General features: G+C 39.4%; 1 protein-coding gene and 2 long non-coding RNA genes across 6 annotated transcripts; 2 read left to right on the forward strand and 1 right to left on the reverse strand.

Moving 5' to 3' along the window:
• The first annotated feature begins 4,008 nt into the window (after positions 1-4,008).
• Positions 4,009-6,782, forward strand: LOC149097252 (uncharacterized). 3 transcript variants are annotated; one of them, XR_016204191.1, is made up of 3 exons: positions 4,378-5,633; positions 5,887-6,245; positions 6,703-6,782. It is a non-coding gene; the product is annotated as an uncharacterized LOC149097252 (long non-coding RNA). The 3 variants fall into 3 exon arrangements; XR_016204190.1 differs by having other exon boundaries at positions 5,887-6,235; XR_016204193.1 differs by lacking the exon at positions 5,887-6,245 and having other exon boundaries at positions 4,009-5,633.
• On the reverse strand, positions 6,506-7,754 carry LOC149097253 (uncharacterized). 2 transcript variants are annotated; one of them, XR_016204189.1, is made up of 3 exons: positions 7,570-7,710; positions 7,375-7,489; positions 6,506-6,744 (listed from the first exon to the last, which is right to left on the reverse strand). It is a non-coding gene; the product is annotated as an uncharacterized LOC149097253 (long non-coding RNA). The 2 variants fall into 2 exon arrangements; XR_016204188.1 differs by having other exon boundaries at positions 7,375-7,754.
• Positions 7,755-12,068: 4,314 nt separating this feature from the next.
• LOC110060488 (uncharacterized) lies at positions 12,069-12,710 on the forward strand. Its single transcript, XM_089279876.1, has 2 exons — positions 12,069-12,260; positions 12,528-12,710. The coding sequence occupies exons 1-2, from the start codon at positions 12,069-12,071 to the stop codon at positions 12,708-12,710; spliced, it is 375 nt and encodes a 124-aa protein (XP_089136002.1).
• Positions 12,711-12,774: the final 64 nt, after the last annotated feature.

Genomic DNA, 12,774 nt, shown 5'->3' on the forward strand with positions numbered 1-12,774 from the left:
GGACATTTTCTAGAACCACACAATAAAACAAGTAAACAAACTTTAAGATAAAATGTTAAAGTATAAGTCAGTGGGACATATATACATTGATCAACTCATAAAGACATGATTGATCATTGCAACTTAATACACAACTTAAGCAAAGGTGAAATTATAACCTGAAAAAAAAATTAGGTGTGAACTGGATTCCAACCCATGACCTCTGTGATACCAGTGCAATAACTTAATTAATTAAAGTTCTATGCTACAACACACCAAACTGCTAATTTATTATGAAGTGACGCAGCTAAAGGACAGTTGTCAAGAAATCAACTTTTTTGTGAATTCTAAAAGATCAATATGAGTCTTCTAAATTTAAGATTATTATACCTAACAAAAGACATACAGTAGGGCACTGCACTGTGTGCTCTCTCTACACACTTTTCCAGACAGGATAGTAATACATATACATGTAGTTTTTTTTTGTTTGGAATACACTGTTACTGCATGGTCATACAAGAGGTACTAGTTGCTACTGAGTAGTCTTAAAATATATAAGTGAACTAAGCGTGACAAAATATAATGTATATTAAATCTGCACCAGTTCAGTACAATTTAATACCAAATTTTAATCAGCCGCAAAACAAAATTGTCAGCACCTGATATTACATGTACTTTGTAAAGGCTTCTGGAGGGGTTATACTTTTACAAAGTACCTGGCAGCAAGTACTATTTTGATTTACTAAAGCAAGACCGTAGTAACTGCTAAGAAAATGTGTTTGGTACATCCCAGAAAAATTGGGTGGGGGTCAGTGCGGCCCTCTTCACAAAAGTTAAACCCTTAACCTATTTATGACCATAATCTGCAATTTTCCGTACCCCATTTATGACTGTTGCGACTGCTTAACAGTTGCCCTAAACATAAGTTTTGAAGGACTTTTGTTGATGTTCTTATCAATAATGATAAAAATTGAGGTTGCTTATTCTAAAAAACATAACAAATTAAAGACTAGAGGGCAAAAGCCTTACCCTAGAGTATTTATGACCAAAACGGCTGAATAACCATACCGTTTGGGACTGCACATAGCTATATATAGCACATAGAGGAGAGTTCCTGCCTCCCCTCCCGCTGGAGCAGGAATCAAAATATTATTGCCTTGATACGCGATGACATAATAAAGATAAAATCTCAAAATAATCAAGAGTTACATATATGCATGGGACTTCACTAACAAAATGATGCCTGTTGCTTGCTGTAAATTGTATATAAATTACTCCTACAATGTGCCAGAATTCTGTTAATCTGGTTACCAACAGGCCACAAAAATCTGACTGTATAATTAATAAATAAGAAAATGACCGACTGAGCTTTTGTTTGAGCCAGAATAGAGTGGCCATAATAACAAGGTGGCTGTGTTAATGGGGGTGGCTGTATGGTGAGGTACATTCCACAGTAGTGATAAAGATGACACTCTCAAACATCAGTACCCATAAAGATTTTGGACAGTATATTTTGCATAATCAGTTGGAAGAGGAAGAGGGAAGATGGAAATAAAATAGAATGGCTCTTCTGTTCCAGAGACAACCCTTTCCCCGAGTTACCTTGGCGGAGCTAACTTTTCACTTATTTCTTTGCAAAATTCAACCAACCGTTTACACGAGGATGACGAACCAGACTTGGGGGCAAGACAATTCAGGTGGGCAAGTTGACTCACCTTGGCAGCTAAAGTAACCAACAACTTTTCTTTGAGTATACATAAACACTTTGGCTCGCCTCACTGGAACAACTCTTGACATGGTGAGTGTCACGTAATGCCTAGATTTAAGATTTATAGCAGCAATTTGTATCAAAGAAGAGAAAATTAACTCAGCAAAACCCACTGTGATCAAATGACTAAGGGAAACTTAAACAAAGAGGGATAGTTGCACATTTGATTATTCAATAAGAGTTACGAATAATCATGCAGGGTCAACTTTAACTCGGCCTACAGGGGCTACATTTTCACATACAAACACTTGATTAAGTTGCCTCAGGGGGAGGGTTATCTCGGGTACCCGAGACCATATAAATGGGACCTGTGTTGCCTCAAAGAACACCCCCACGATTTTCAAAGGGGAAGGTCCTTAAACAGGACCTTAACCTAGGGCAGCTTCAATGGCAGATTCCCTCTGATGGCTTGGATTTAAATACTTGATTTAATTACTTTTGAAGGGGACTAGAGCTTAAAAATCTTGCTCGAATGATGATGCTAAAAAAAAATGCTAGCATAATCGGAAGGGGCTACAGGGGGACCCGAACACTGTATCAGCAATAACATAATTATTTACAAAATAAATGCACTGTTATTTACCTGTGTTTCTGGGTCTGTTTGAGCCGTTTAGAAGGGATTTGACTAGAATCAAAGGCAGTTTACATTTCAGATATCACCTTGTCTACCGCTTTGTAAATGCGACAACCCGATCACAGGCCCATCTCTCTTGCTTGGTTTTACTTTGAGGATGCAACCAAGGGGCCACTAGTTTTCAGCCATGAATATAATGTCTCCAGTTTCAAAATAATTCCCTTATCTTTGCAGTGATTGCCTTCTCACTTATAGCAATTAAACTCCCAAAACCTGACTTTTAGGGTGGCTCTATATAGTATTTCACAAAGCTTTGGATATTACCTATGCATAAGTAATTTCTCCCTTGGCAAATGTGTACAACATAGCACTCGGTAGAAGGTCAATAATAAAAAACCTACACCCTTAAACTACGTATGGAGGACACTTTCAGAACCTAAATGTTGTTGCTATGACAACTACTGATAGAAATGCTTGGTTGTTTTTTTTAACCTACCTGACTTCTAGACAGTGTTTCTAGGTTTCTACACGTTCAATTTTCGTTGTTTTGGGAGAAACAGAGTAAACATACAAGGAGTTTCGACTGACAAAGCTACAAGAAAATCTGCACATAATTTTCGGAGGAATTCGCAATTTTCGTTTTTGACGCGTATTGGATTAATGTATGTATAAAATTTGTTGATTTTTTCTCAACAGCGAGAAAAAGAAAAATCCTATCCATGTGCCAGTTTTCAAAAAAATTCACCGTCTGGAACGCGCTTAATATGCGTTTTAGATCACTCAAAGACCCTTGTTTTTCGTGACGTCATCAAAATAGAAATTCTTCAAGTTACGGTAATGCGTATTCTCATGTTACGCTTTCTTCACACATGCTAGTTGAAAATTAGTCGAGAAGCAGAAGCTTATTTTTCCCCACTACGGCGAAAAGTATACCTAAGTGTTGTAATACTTATGCAAATGCGTTTTAACTTGTGGTTTCCTCCGCTGCTTTGAAATGCTCAACGATCTTGGCAAGAATACGGGTTGTTTTGGGTGTCTGGAAAACCCGAATGGCGAATAGCGAATAGTCGCGAATAGCGAACAGCGAATAGTCCCGAATAGCGAATAGCGAATAGTACGAATAGTGAGAATAGTGGCGAACAGTCTCGAATAGTGACGAATAGTGGCAAATAGTGGCAAATAATGGCAAATAGGGTACCCAGTATCTCGCAGTCGAGCTTGCAACAACGTAGGATCGGCAGGTTTCTTTCACAGGTCACAGGTCACAGGTCACAGGTCACAGGTCACAGGTCACAGGTCACAATCAAAACACTAAAAATGTTTTACTCTATAATTTTAATGAAAAAGGTTCTAGGGGTGGTATATGTACGAAATGGGTTGAAATGTAGCTTTCAGACATGTAGTGTTAATATATTTTACCGTAATAAGATAATTCATTATGATAGCAAATTGAACTGTTTTATTTCTATATATTTTTTTTTGGAAATCTTTACAACGAGTATGTACTAAACAGAAACAAGAGGGTCCCCTATACCTACTCTGAAAACAATTTCACGCATAAGTAATTGGCCTTTTCATGCATCACAAAAAATTCGAAAACAGCTTCACGTTAACAGAAAAAATCACTTTCCACGTAAAAATGCAAAGGCTAAATCATGCGTCACATAAAAATACAAATTCCATCCACGTTTCGCAAAACATACAGAACCCTTCATTTTGATGCATCGAAATGCCGTGTGCATGTGTGACACATCGTGACAGACTAGATTCTTGGTTCTCCTGGTTCACTGTCGCCGTGGTTAGTTCTCAGTCGCGTCTCATCTAGTTTAGTGTAGTTTACGAGCTCTAATGACGCTAAAATCTCCAAAAAAAGTGGACAATTATTCCCGCAAAAGTCGTTGGTTCACAAATCACGCGTAAGTAAATGCATAATTCACGGATCAGTGTAAGCCTCTTTCGTTTTCATATTATATTGAAAGGCTACAAACAATTTATGTTTTCAACAGAAGTAAGTCTTGGCTTTCTTTGGATGAATTGTTTTTTATTTCAGTGCTACAACTGATTTCCCCTACGCGTTTTGTGTTTTTTTTTTTTTGTTTTTTTTTGCAGAAAAGAACTTGGGACGCACTTGTATGCATCTGTTTTATGACGTTTTGGCATATTTTTTGGTGACCTGTGAAAGAAACCTGCCGACGTAGGATGGGATTTTCCCGCTAAAAAGCACAGACGCTTATCAGGACAAAAGGTGTTTCTAAACGTAATTTCTTCTGTTTTAACCGCTGCAAAAGCGTAAATACGTCTTTATTAGGTTATCCTTGTGTTTTCAGTTTTCTTAATGTCGGCGATGGACAGCCTACTAGCCTGAGTCCGGAGAAGAAAAGGTAATAAATTCACTGAAATTCTGTTGCTTATTTGGATAATTAATTAACGCAGGATATTAGATCTAAAGCGGTGACTATATTGACGACTATTCGTCACTATTCGTCACTTTTCGCGACTGTTCGCCACTGTTCGCACTATTCGAGACTATACGCACTAATCGGGACTATTCGCTGTTCGCTATTCGCGACTCGACTATTCGCTATTCGCTATTCGGGTTTTCCAGACACCCGGTCGTTTTTGTCACTCGCGGGCCTTGCTAGTTGCTGAAGATGGAGGTAGAGACAATACGCTAACAAGCCCTTTTGCCCCGAACTTCTCGAAAACATTCTTAAGGTCTCGATATGAAATGCCACTTCCGGCTATTTTTTCAGCAATCTGTTGCTTGATGGGGAATTCCGCGTTTGTTGGATGATAAAGAGTTCCTCGGGACGTCTGCAGGAGTTCGTGGCGACGATCAAGGTATTTCATGTCGTTTTCTGCGTACTGTGTTGTCGACATGTTCTCTGTCAACATGTCCTCTGAAATGTTCAAACGGGAGTCAAAGACTATTCTTCTTAAAGCTCTAACATCCTCCATTGAATCGTGTGCGGGGAAAGGTTTATGGAAAAGTGTCTGATAAATGGATTGTTGATTTAATTTAACTGTGGGGTATCCAGTCCGGAATATCCCGATAAATTAGGACAGTCATGACGTCATGAAGCTATTGTTAGCAGGGAAAATGGCGGACCTTTTGTGCGGACCAAGAAAATATGTTGTTTCCAGTCTCGCATAGAGTCTGGCCAGCATTATCCAGGACTTTTTGCGACCAAACGTTGAGAAGGAGAATAAGCGGCCATTTTGGTAGTGGGAGAACGTTGACTGTCTTCTAATCATTGAGTTTTTTTGATGTCAGGCGACGATATAGACGCGATTTTGTGGCCAAATATTAAGGTTAGTAAAGTGTACGCGTTATTTTCTAGTGTTCACGTATTTTTCATTGAGCTGTGTATATTTTTTACTGGTTCTAGTATTGTTAAAGTTTCATCATGCCAAATTACACGGTTGTAAACAACGTCGATATTTTGTAAACTCTCTTTGAATTTGAGGCGTTACAAGTGTACCTGAACCGCTGTTGTTATAAGGCTTGAGTAATGCATCGTTCCTTCATTTTTATGACAGTTGTTTTCAATTTCTCTCTCTTAAGTACATGGGAGGGCATACTCGACTGCTCGAGGTACTTTGCCGAATTTTTGGGGAAAAAACATAGGGAAAAGAGAGGAAATAAGACGTCGCTAAGTACGCGGACGAAATTAAACAAATTTGGGAGGTCTCTGTTTTGGTGGATTCACCGAATGTGCACCCCAGTTTTATCACTGGAGAGCCAGCAGCCTGTTGAAAACCACCTACAGCACAGAAGTGGCAGCGAAACAGACAGGCCAGGGGTAGTGCAGTGATTCCCTGTAAATGGATGCTATCAGTATCCCAAGGAATGGCACAAAGGGTAGAGAGATTGTTTGTGCTCATTTACCATAGGTTGAGGGCCATGCAAACACGTAAGTTAAGGTTTGTAGGGGGTATTGTACTCTTTGTTTTGGCATTTTTCAAAAACTATACACACTGCAGCTGTTCCTAGTAGATGATGATTCTTTTCACCTCCCCATGAAGCTTGAATGTACCAGAAAGTAATGTTTTTGCAAAATAATTTTTATGAACGCAAAGACTGAAAAGGTACGAGAGTTTAGAATGTAGTGTCGAGTGTTGAACATTACTAATTGTGAAACTAATGCAAAACATTAATTGGTTGTGAACAGGAAACATATCAGTTTGGTTAAGAATATGTAATAAAAATAGAAAACATAAGAGTTATCAGACCACTTGAGGGCAATCTCTTATTTAGTGAGACTAATGTGGTAACTACATTCAAAATAAATTCATATGTTAAAACGAAAAATACATTTGTAATAATATTGACATCTGTAAGCAATGTAATAATCTTCTAAGTGCTTGTGATTTGTTTCAGGTCCTGCATTCTGCTAAGAGGCAAATTCAAGGTTGAGAGTACCTAAAGAGTGAATAAAATAAAATGGATTTCACTTTCAAGACTGAATTTGTTTTGTATACTTTAAATAAATATATAATAAAACCTTCGGACATGTGGATGGATTGTGAATGCTCCCCTGTCAACCTGTCCAGGAATTATATTTTGATATTTTTGGGTAAATAACTTGTGAAAGTCAGCAATTATATGTAAGTTTTCATAATTTAAATGTGGAAATCAGACATGATATCTTTTAGCATAGTAACAAATAGATACAAGAAATATTTGAAATAAATACCAAAATGGAGAAATTACAGATTTACAATGAATATATTAACAAAATTTTTGGCTATCCCTGCATCTGACAACACTAAAATTTTGGATACATTTTTTCGAGCTTAGTTTATTTTGTATAAAAGAACAAGAATTTCTCACTCGTATGCGTTATTGAAAATTCTGTTTTAATGATGATTTCATTTCCTCAATTTAGCCAAAACGTATAACATTTTGGACATCTACAATTTATCTTTGCTGGCATATAAGAACACGCGCTTGCTGTCGATTTCAACCCGATAATCCCTAGATAAGAGGAAAGCCTCAATTCTCTTATCGATCATTTCTGTGCTTAGAAAAATGCAGAGTAAAGATGCTTACCGATTGTACGGTCTCTTTCCAAAGAATGATAACAGCAGCTCGTCAAACGTCGTCCGCATTGCATCCTGTTGTGCTTCCTTTGGTCCGAGGATAATTGTTATCTGGGCAGAATTGTCTGTGACATGGAACGCGAACACAGACTTCCTTTTATTTTATAATTTGGACTATTTAACTCAATTCGAGATAGATATATACCTCCTCAAGGCCCGCATTCATGGCATTGGAAAGTATTCGCGACTCTCTTTGTCCGCCATCTTGAATCTCTTGGTTTGTTGTGAAACACAACACTCCAATCAAAACACACATTCTTATTGGTTGAAACGTGAGTTTCGTGACATCACAGATGTCCTAATTTATCGGGATATTCCGGACTGGTATCCGGACAACTCGCCCCCTGGACAATTCACCCCAGACAACTCGCCCGCGATCTTTAGACAACTGGCTCCCAATATGAAAACACTTATGTTACGTAGGACAAATATATTTTTATGTTCATAAGGTAATAATTTCTTGAAAGAAGAAGAAAGTTTGTTTTTTAAAGTACATTACAAGACCAAGACTTACGTTTGTAGCCTTCGATTGTAACGATCGCGTAAACACATGAACGTGACCATTTCGTAATCCAGCCACAACGTTTGATGTAATTGAAGTGAATCAGATCTAACTGTTTATGTTTTATGTTTTGGAGTATTCCGCTGTGAAAGAACAAACACCAGACGCAAAAAACAAACAATTTTGATCGTAAACATAGCCGCCATATTGAATGTGCAATATTTGAGCCCAGGGAATATCAACCCAGACCTGTCGGATAGACACAGCACAGCTTACCTCTCAGGAAACACGCACCCGTGCTATTATCACTAGTTAACACAATATCCAGTCACTTCGCCCCATGGTCATTTCGCCCCCAATCACTTCACCCCAACCAAAACTCAGTTCGCTCCATGATATTATTAAAGTGTAGATATGCTAACAAGATTGTATTTGCCTGACTGATGTTTTCTTGTGAAACACCACTCGGGCCGGGAGCAAAGTGTTTCGCAGGCTAGACATGTTTGCAATTCACTTGTAGCGATCATATTTGAAAAACTTTGAAAACCATCCACGGCTTTACATGCATTGTTTAATAAACTACCCTCAAAACCTTTTTATTGATTCAAAGTGTATTTGATTTATTGCTCGTGTAGTTGCACAAAACTGTCTTGTTGTTTTCTCGCCACACGTACCCACGCATAATGTGTGAACTTATGTTAATTCAAGGTGAGACTTTTTTTTCAGCACAACGCGCCGACCTTTAAAAGACTTGTGTATTTGAAAATTCGGAATACGACCTTAACCTCAGCTATCTGTGTTGTCCAACTCCAGCATCAAAACAAAAAGTTCACGACAATATTTCAGTAATTTACATGGAGCGAAGTAACTTCTGTACGGAACGAAGTAACTTTTGTATGGAGCCTCTTAAAGTGAACAAGTGTCATGAATACGTAATTTACCTCTCAGAAAACACACGCGCACTATATTGTGATTAAGAAGTTAGCACCTATTCAAGTGAATGAATGAAAATACAAATCACGTTTAAAATGATTGTTTATAAAAAGCTGAAAGGCTAACAAGACAGTCACTCGATCATTGATCACCAACCGAGAATCATCTCAGAACTACAACATGCGAACAACTATGGCTTCCATAAGCGACAATTGTATACTGTGTAAAGAACCTGTGAGAGAATGGCAGCAAGGTGTTCAGTGCGATGGTTGCCTGAAATGGAATCATAGCACTGGTAAGTGACATACATCTAAACTTGTTTTTATGACAGCCGAACATCGCAAGTATAGTTTCAAGTTTAAATTAAGTGGTTGTTTTTAACGTCAGCCAAAGAATTAGTGTGCGCGCGATAAAATGTTCTAAAGAAGTACTTTCGCGCGAATAGTGATTGTGCTCAAATGTTCAAGTAATTCGCCGGCTCTGTGAGAGTAAAGACACTTAGTAATCCAATCATGTTAGCGCCAAGCCAAGTAAAATGAGAAAACACCTTAATTCCGGCTGACGTTCGCGGCTCAAGAATGCTGGTGCCTGATTTCACTAGTGATTTTTGATACAGGATAGGTGTTGTAGCAATCGTTGCTTAGTTTACAGTATTTTTCTCACAGGTATTTCTCAACAAGACTATCGTGCTGCTGTGAGGGCAGGTGCCGATATTGTTTGGTTTTGTCCGTCCTGTGGTCCAGAGTGTCCAATCACAGAAAGCACCAGAGTCACGGAGACATCAACGGGCATCTTAGAATCTGACGAATTCAACCCTCCAGTGAGAGATGAGTCAGCCGACTTATTCACAGATCAGTCCACCAACCCTCCTGTGAGCAATGAATCAGCCGACTTATTCGTAGAGCAGTCAGCCAACCCTCCAGTGAACGGTGAATTGGCCGACTATGCAGATCAGTCCCCGGCCCAGCCAGTTATCGAAGAATCGTCCATCGAGGGTCCTGTGCCATTACCAGTGGAACCAGTCAACCAACCGCTTGCCTTCGAAATTGTGGAGGGTGGTAGTGAAAGGGGGAAACAAAAACTCATTGACAGCTGGGGATATAGCTATAACATAAAAAGGCAGCGTGTCAGTGCCACGGATTGGCAATGCACCATACGACCAATGGTAAGAAATTGTTTGTTTGGTTATTTGAACCAGAGCCCAGAGAGTGCAAGTTAGCAATACTGTGAATACTGATCATGATTTACTCTTGATTATTTTACCGCACAAACAGTTGTTATCAGGGGCGTAGCCAGGGGAAGGTTCCAGGGGTTCCGGAACCCCCCCCCCCCCCTCTGGGTTATGACTTAGACATAAAAAACTGTTGAGGGCAAGGGTACAATGGCACGTCTAACATGTTCTACTAGGCGAGGAGCACAAGCACTCCCAATCGTTCACTCCTGTGAACATAAGAAACATGCTTTTGGAACATTCAATGAGGTTTACAATTTCTCTAAGTACTTACCAAAGCGAAACTAGCGCCTCCTTCTCGAGGATATATATCTTTGCTGAGTAAATGGTAAATCACAAGACTACAGTAATTCATGAAGTATGTAATGTATTCAACAACTATTAACTTATCCATTTTTAATTTTGTTTTTGATCATGATCTTCTCTTACTGTTTTCAGGGTAACCGCTGCAAGGCTACGGTGATTCAGAGATCTCAGAATGTGTTTGAATTTGGCAAGAACGACCATAACCATGCGGCTCCAGTAGGAGCAGCGGTTGCTGTTAAGATCAAATCAATAATAAAACAGGAAGCATCGAAGGACGTTTTCAGGCCTGCTTCTGCGGTGGTAAACGATATCCTTCTTAGCGAATTAACCAATGCCCCTTGCCCCAGCCTGCCACGTGTAGACAGCCTACAGTGAACAGCCAACCGTTTCCGTGCGGCAGGTATATTTTGCAGGTTGCAGGTTGAAATTTAATTATAACTTGAAAACCGCTGGCACTTAAAAGAAACGTACAGCTGGTAGACTTACCGTGACTGTTACATGAGTCTGCTTACAATCGCTCAGAAAGGCGGCTTCCACCTAAGTGCCAAACCGGCCGAAGCGATGGGAGGAGAGTATATTCCTATGATTTTAAACCTGCAATGAATTATTGTTTTTGAAGAAACATCTGAAATATCATCTGAAATATCTGCTGAATTTGGTTTTTTCCCTGTGAGTACAAAAATGAAAGCACACTGAGCTTGTGCTAGTATATTCCGTCGGTTAAAATCTTATGTTATTTCATTTCTTTATTTGTTTGCTTCATTTGTGATGGCAATCTTCTGTTGTTGAAGGAAGATCCAAGCCAAATCTGGAATCGATGGAAACATCTGTCGAGCGGCCATCCAGATGGTTTTCAAGAGACTTCACTGGTCTCAGCATGTCGATTGATAACTATTTATCGCGACACTTACCGCGGATCGATCGTGTCTTCACTATGTGAGAGGCGAACTAATTTATGTAAGAACCCCTGACGAGTATGTAGGTTATTAATTATTTTTAGTGCCAGCGGTTTTCCAGTTATAATTAAATTTCAACCTGCACCCTGCACCCTGCACCCTGCAAAATATACCTGCCGATTTCCGTGAGCAATTGCGCCTACAAGATCCTAAAGACTTGGAATTTGAATTGGAGACAGCACATCCCTGATAACTTCTTTCGCAAAGATGTTAGGGTAAGATAGCCGAAAATTAAACATGCATCACAATTTTTTCGCAAAGAAAAGACTAACAAGACTGTGTGATAGAATGTTCATCTCTTGGAAACTGTTTACATGGGCTATGAAAAGAATGAACTTTCTTATTAAAGTGCATTCTAAAATTAACTACCAAATTTTTTAAATAGCTTACATACCTCACGTTTCATTTTCAATCGTTTCCCTCCTTTTCGAGAAGAGGATTCGCTATTTGTAGGGGTTCTAAATTCACACCGAGGCTGAAATTTTAAACGTTTTGTGTGTGGGGCCAAATAAATTCGCTTTATGTTTCAGATACATGGACGCCGTCATTTGATATTCGCATCAGACCGGCAGTTGTAAGTTCGTAGCAAATCGAAGAGCTGGTATGTGGATGCAACGTTTAAACTTTGTCGTCACCCGTTTTCACAATTGTGGACCGTGAATGCCTTTGTTAAGAACGATGACCATGTGAAACAAGTACCTCTCATTTTTGTTATCATGTCGGGAAGGAAGAAGCGAAACTACAAATCAGTCCTAGAGGCACTTTTGTCAATCCTGCCTTACCAGCCAAGAGTGAAGAAGGTAACCCTAGATTTTGAAAAGGCGATGTGGAGTGCGGTCTGCCAGGACCTGCTGGACACTGAGCTGATGGGGTGCTCCTTCCATTGGACACAGGCCCTGTGGAGGAAGGTTAGTACAATGATCAATTAAAATATATTCTGAAAGTTAATACAAGAATTTAAGGTGTTTCCTTATAATTGTATGGCGCATACTTGCTGCGCATAATTTATGGTGTCATTTAGAAACATGGCGTATTTGCTTTGACATCGTCGTCGTGTCGTCTTTTTATTGCATTTTTTCAATGTCATGACACTATCAATTGTGCCAAGTATGAACTGGTAAACTGTGAATTGTGTTCAAATGCAGTATATCTAACATACTTTCCATTTCTACTAGGTACAAGAGCTTGGACTGCAGGAGGCCTACACGCAAGACCGTGGCACCCACGAGTACATCAGAAAGCTGATGGCTCTTCCATTCCTACCGACAGACAAGATCCAGAGAAGATTTAATGAGATACAGCAACAAGCAACAACAGAAGGTTTGAAGAAATTCGCCAGCTATGTAGCAGACAACTAGGTTACCAGTCACACTTTCCCACCGGCCACCTGGAGCGTGTACATGGAAACAGTGAGAACCAACA

This window comes from Orbicella faveolata, unplaced genomic scaffold (assembly GCF_042242905.1).
Source record: "Orbicella faveolata isolate gen_17 unplaced genomic scaffold, um_ofav_v1 contig_47, whole genome shotgun sequence".
In the NCBI taxonomy this organism is placed as follows: Eukaryota; Metazoa; Cnidaria; class Anthozoa; order Scleractinia; family Merulinidae; genus Orbicella; species Orbicella faveolata.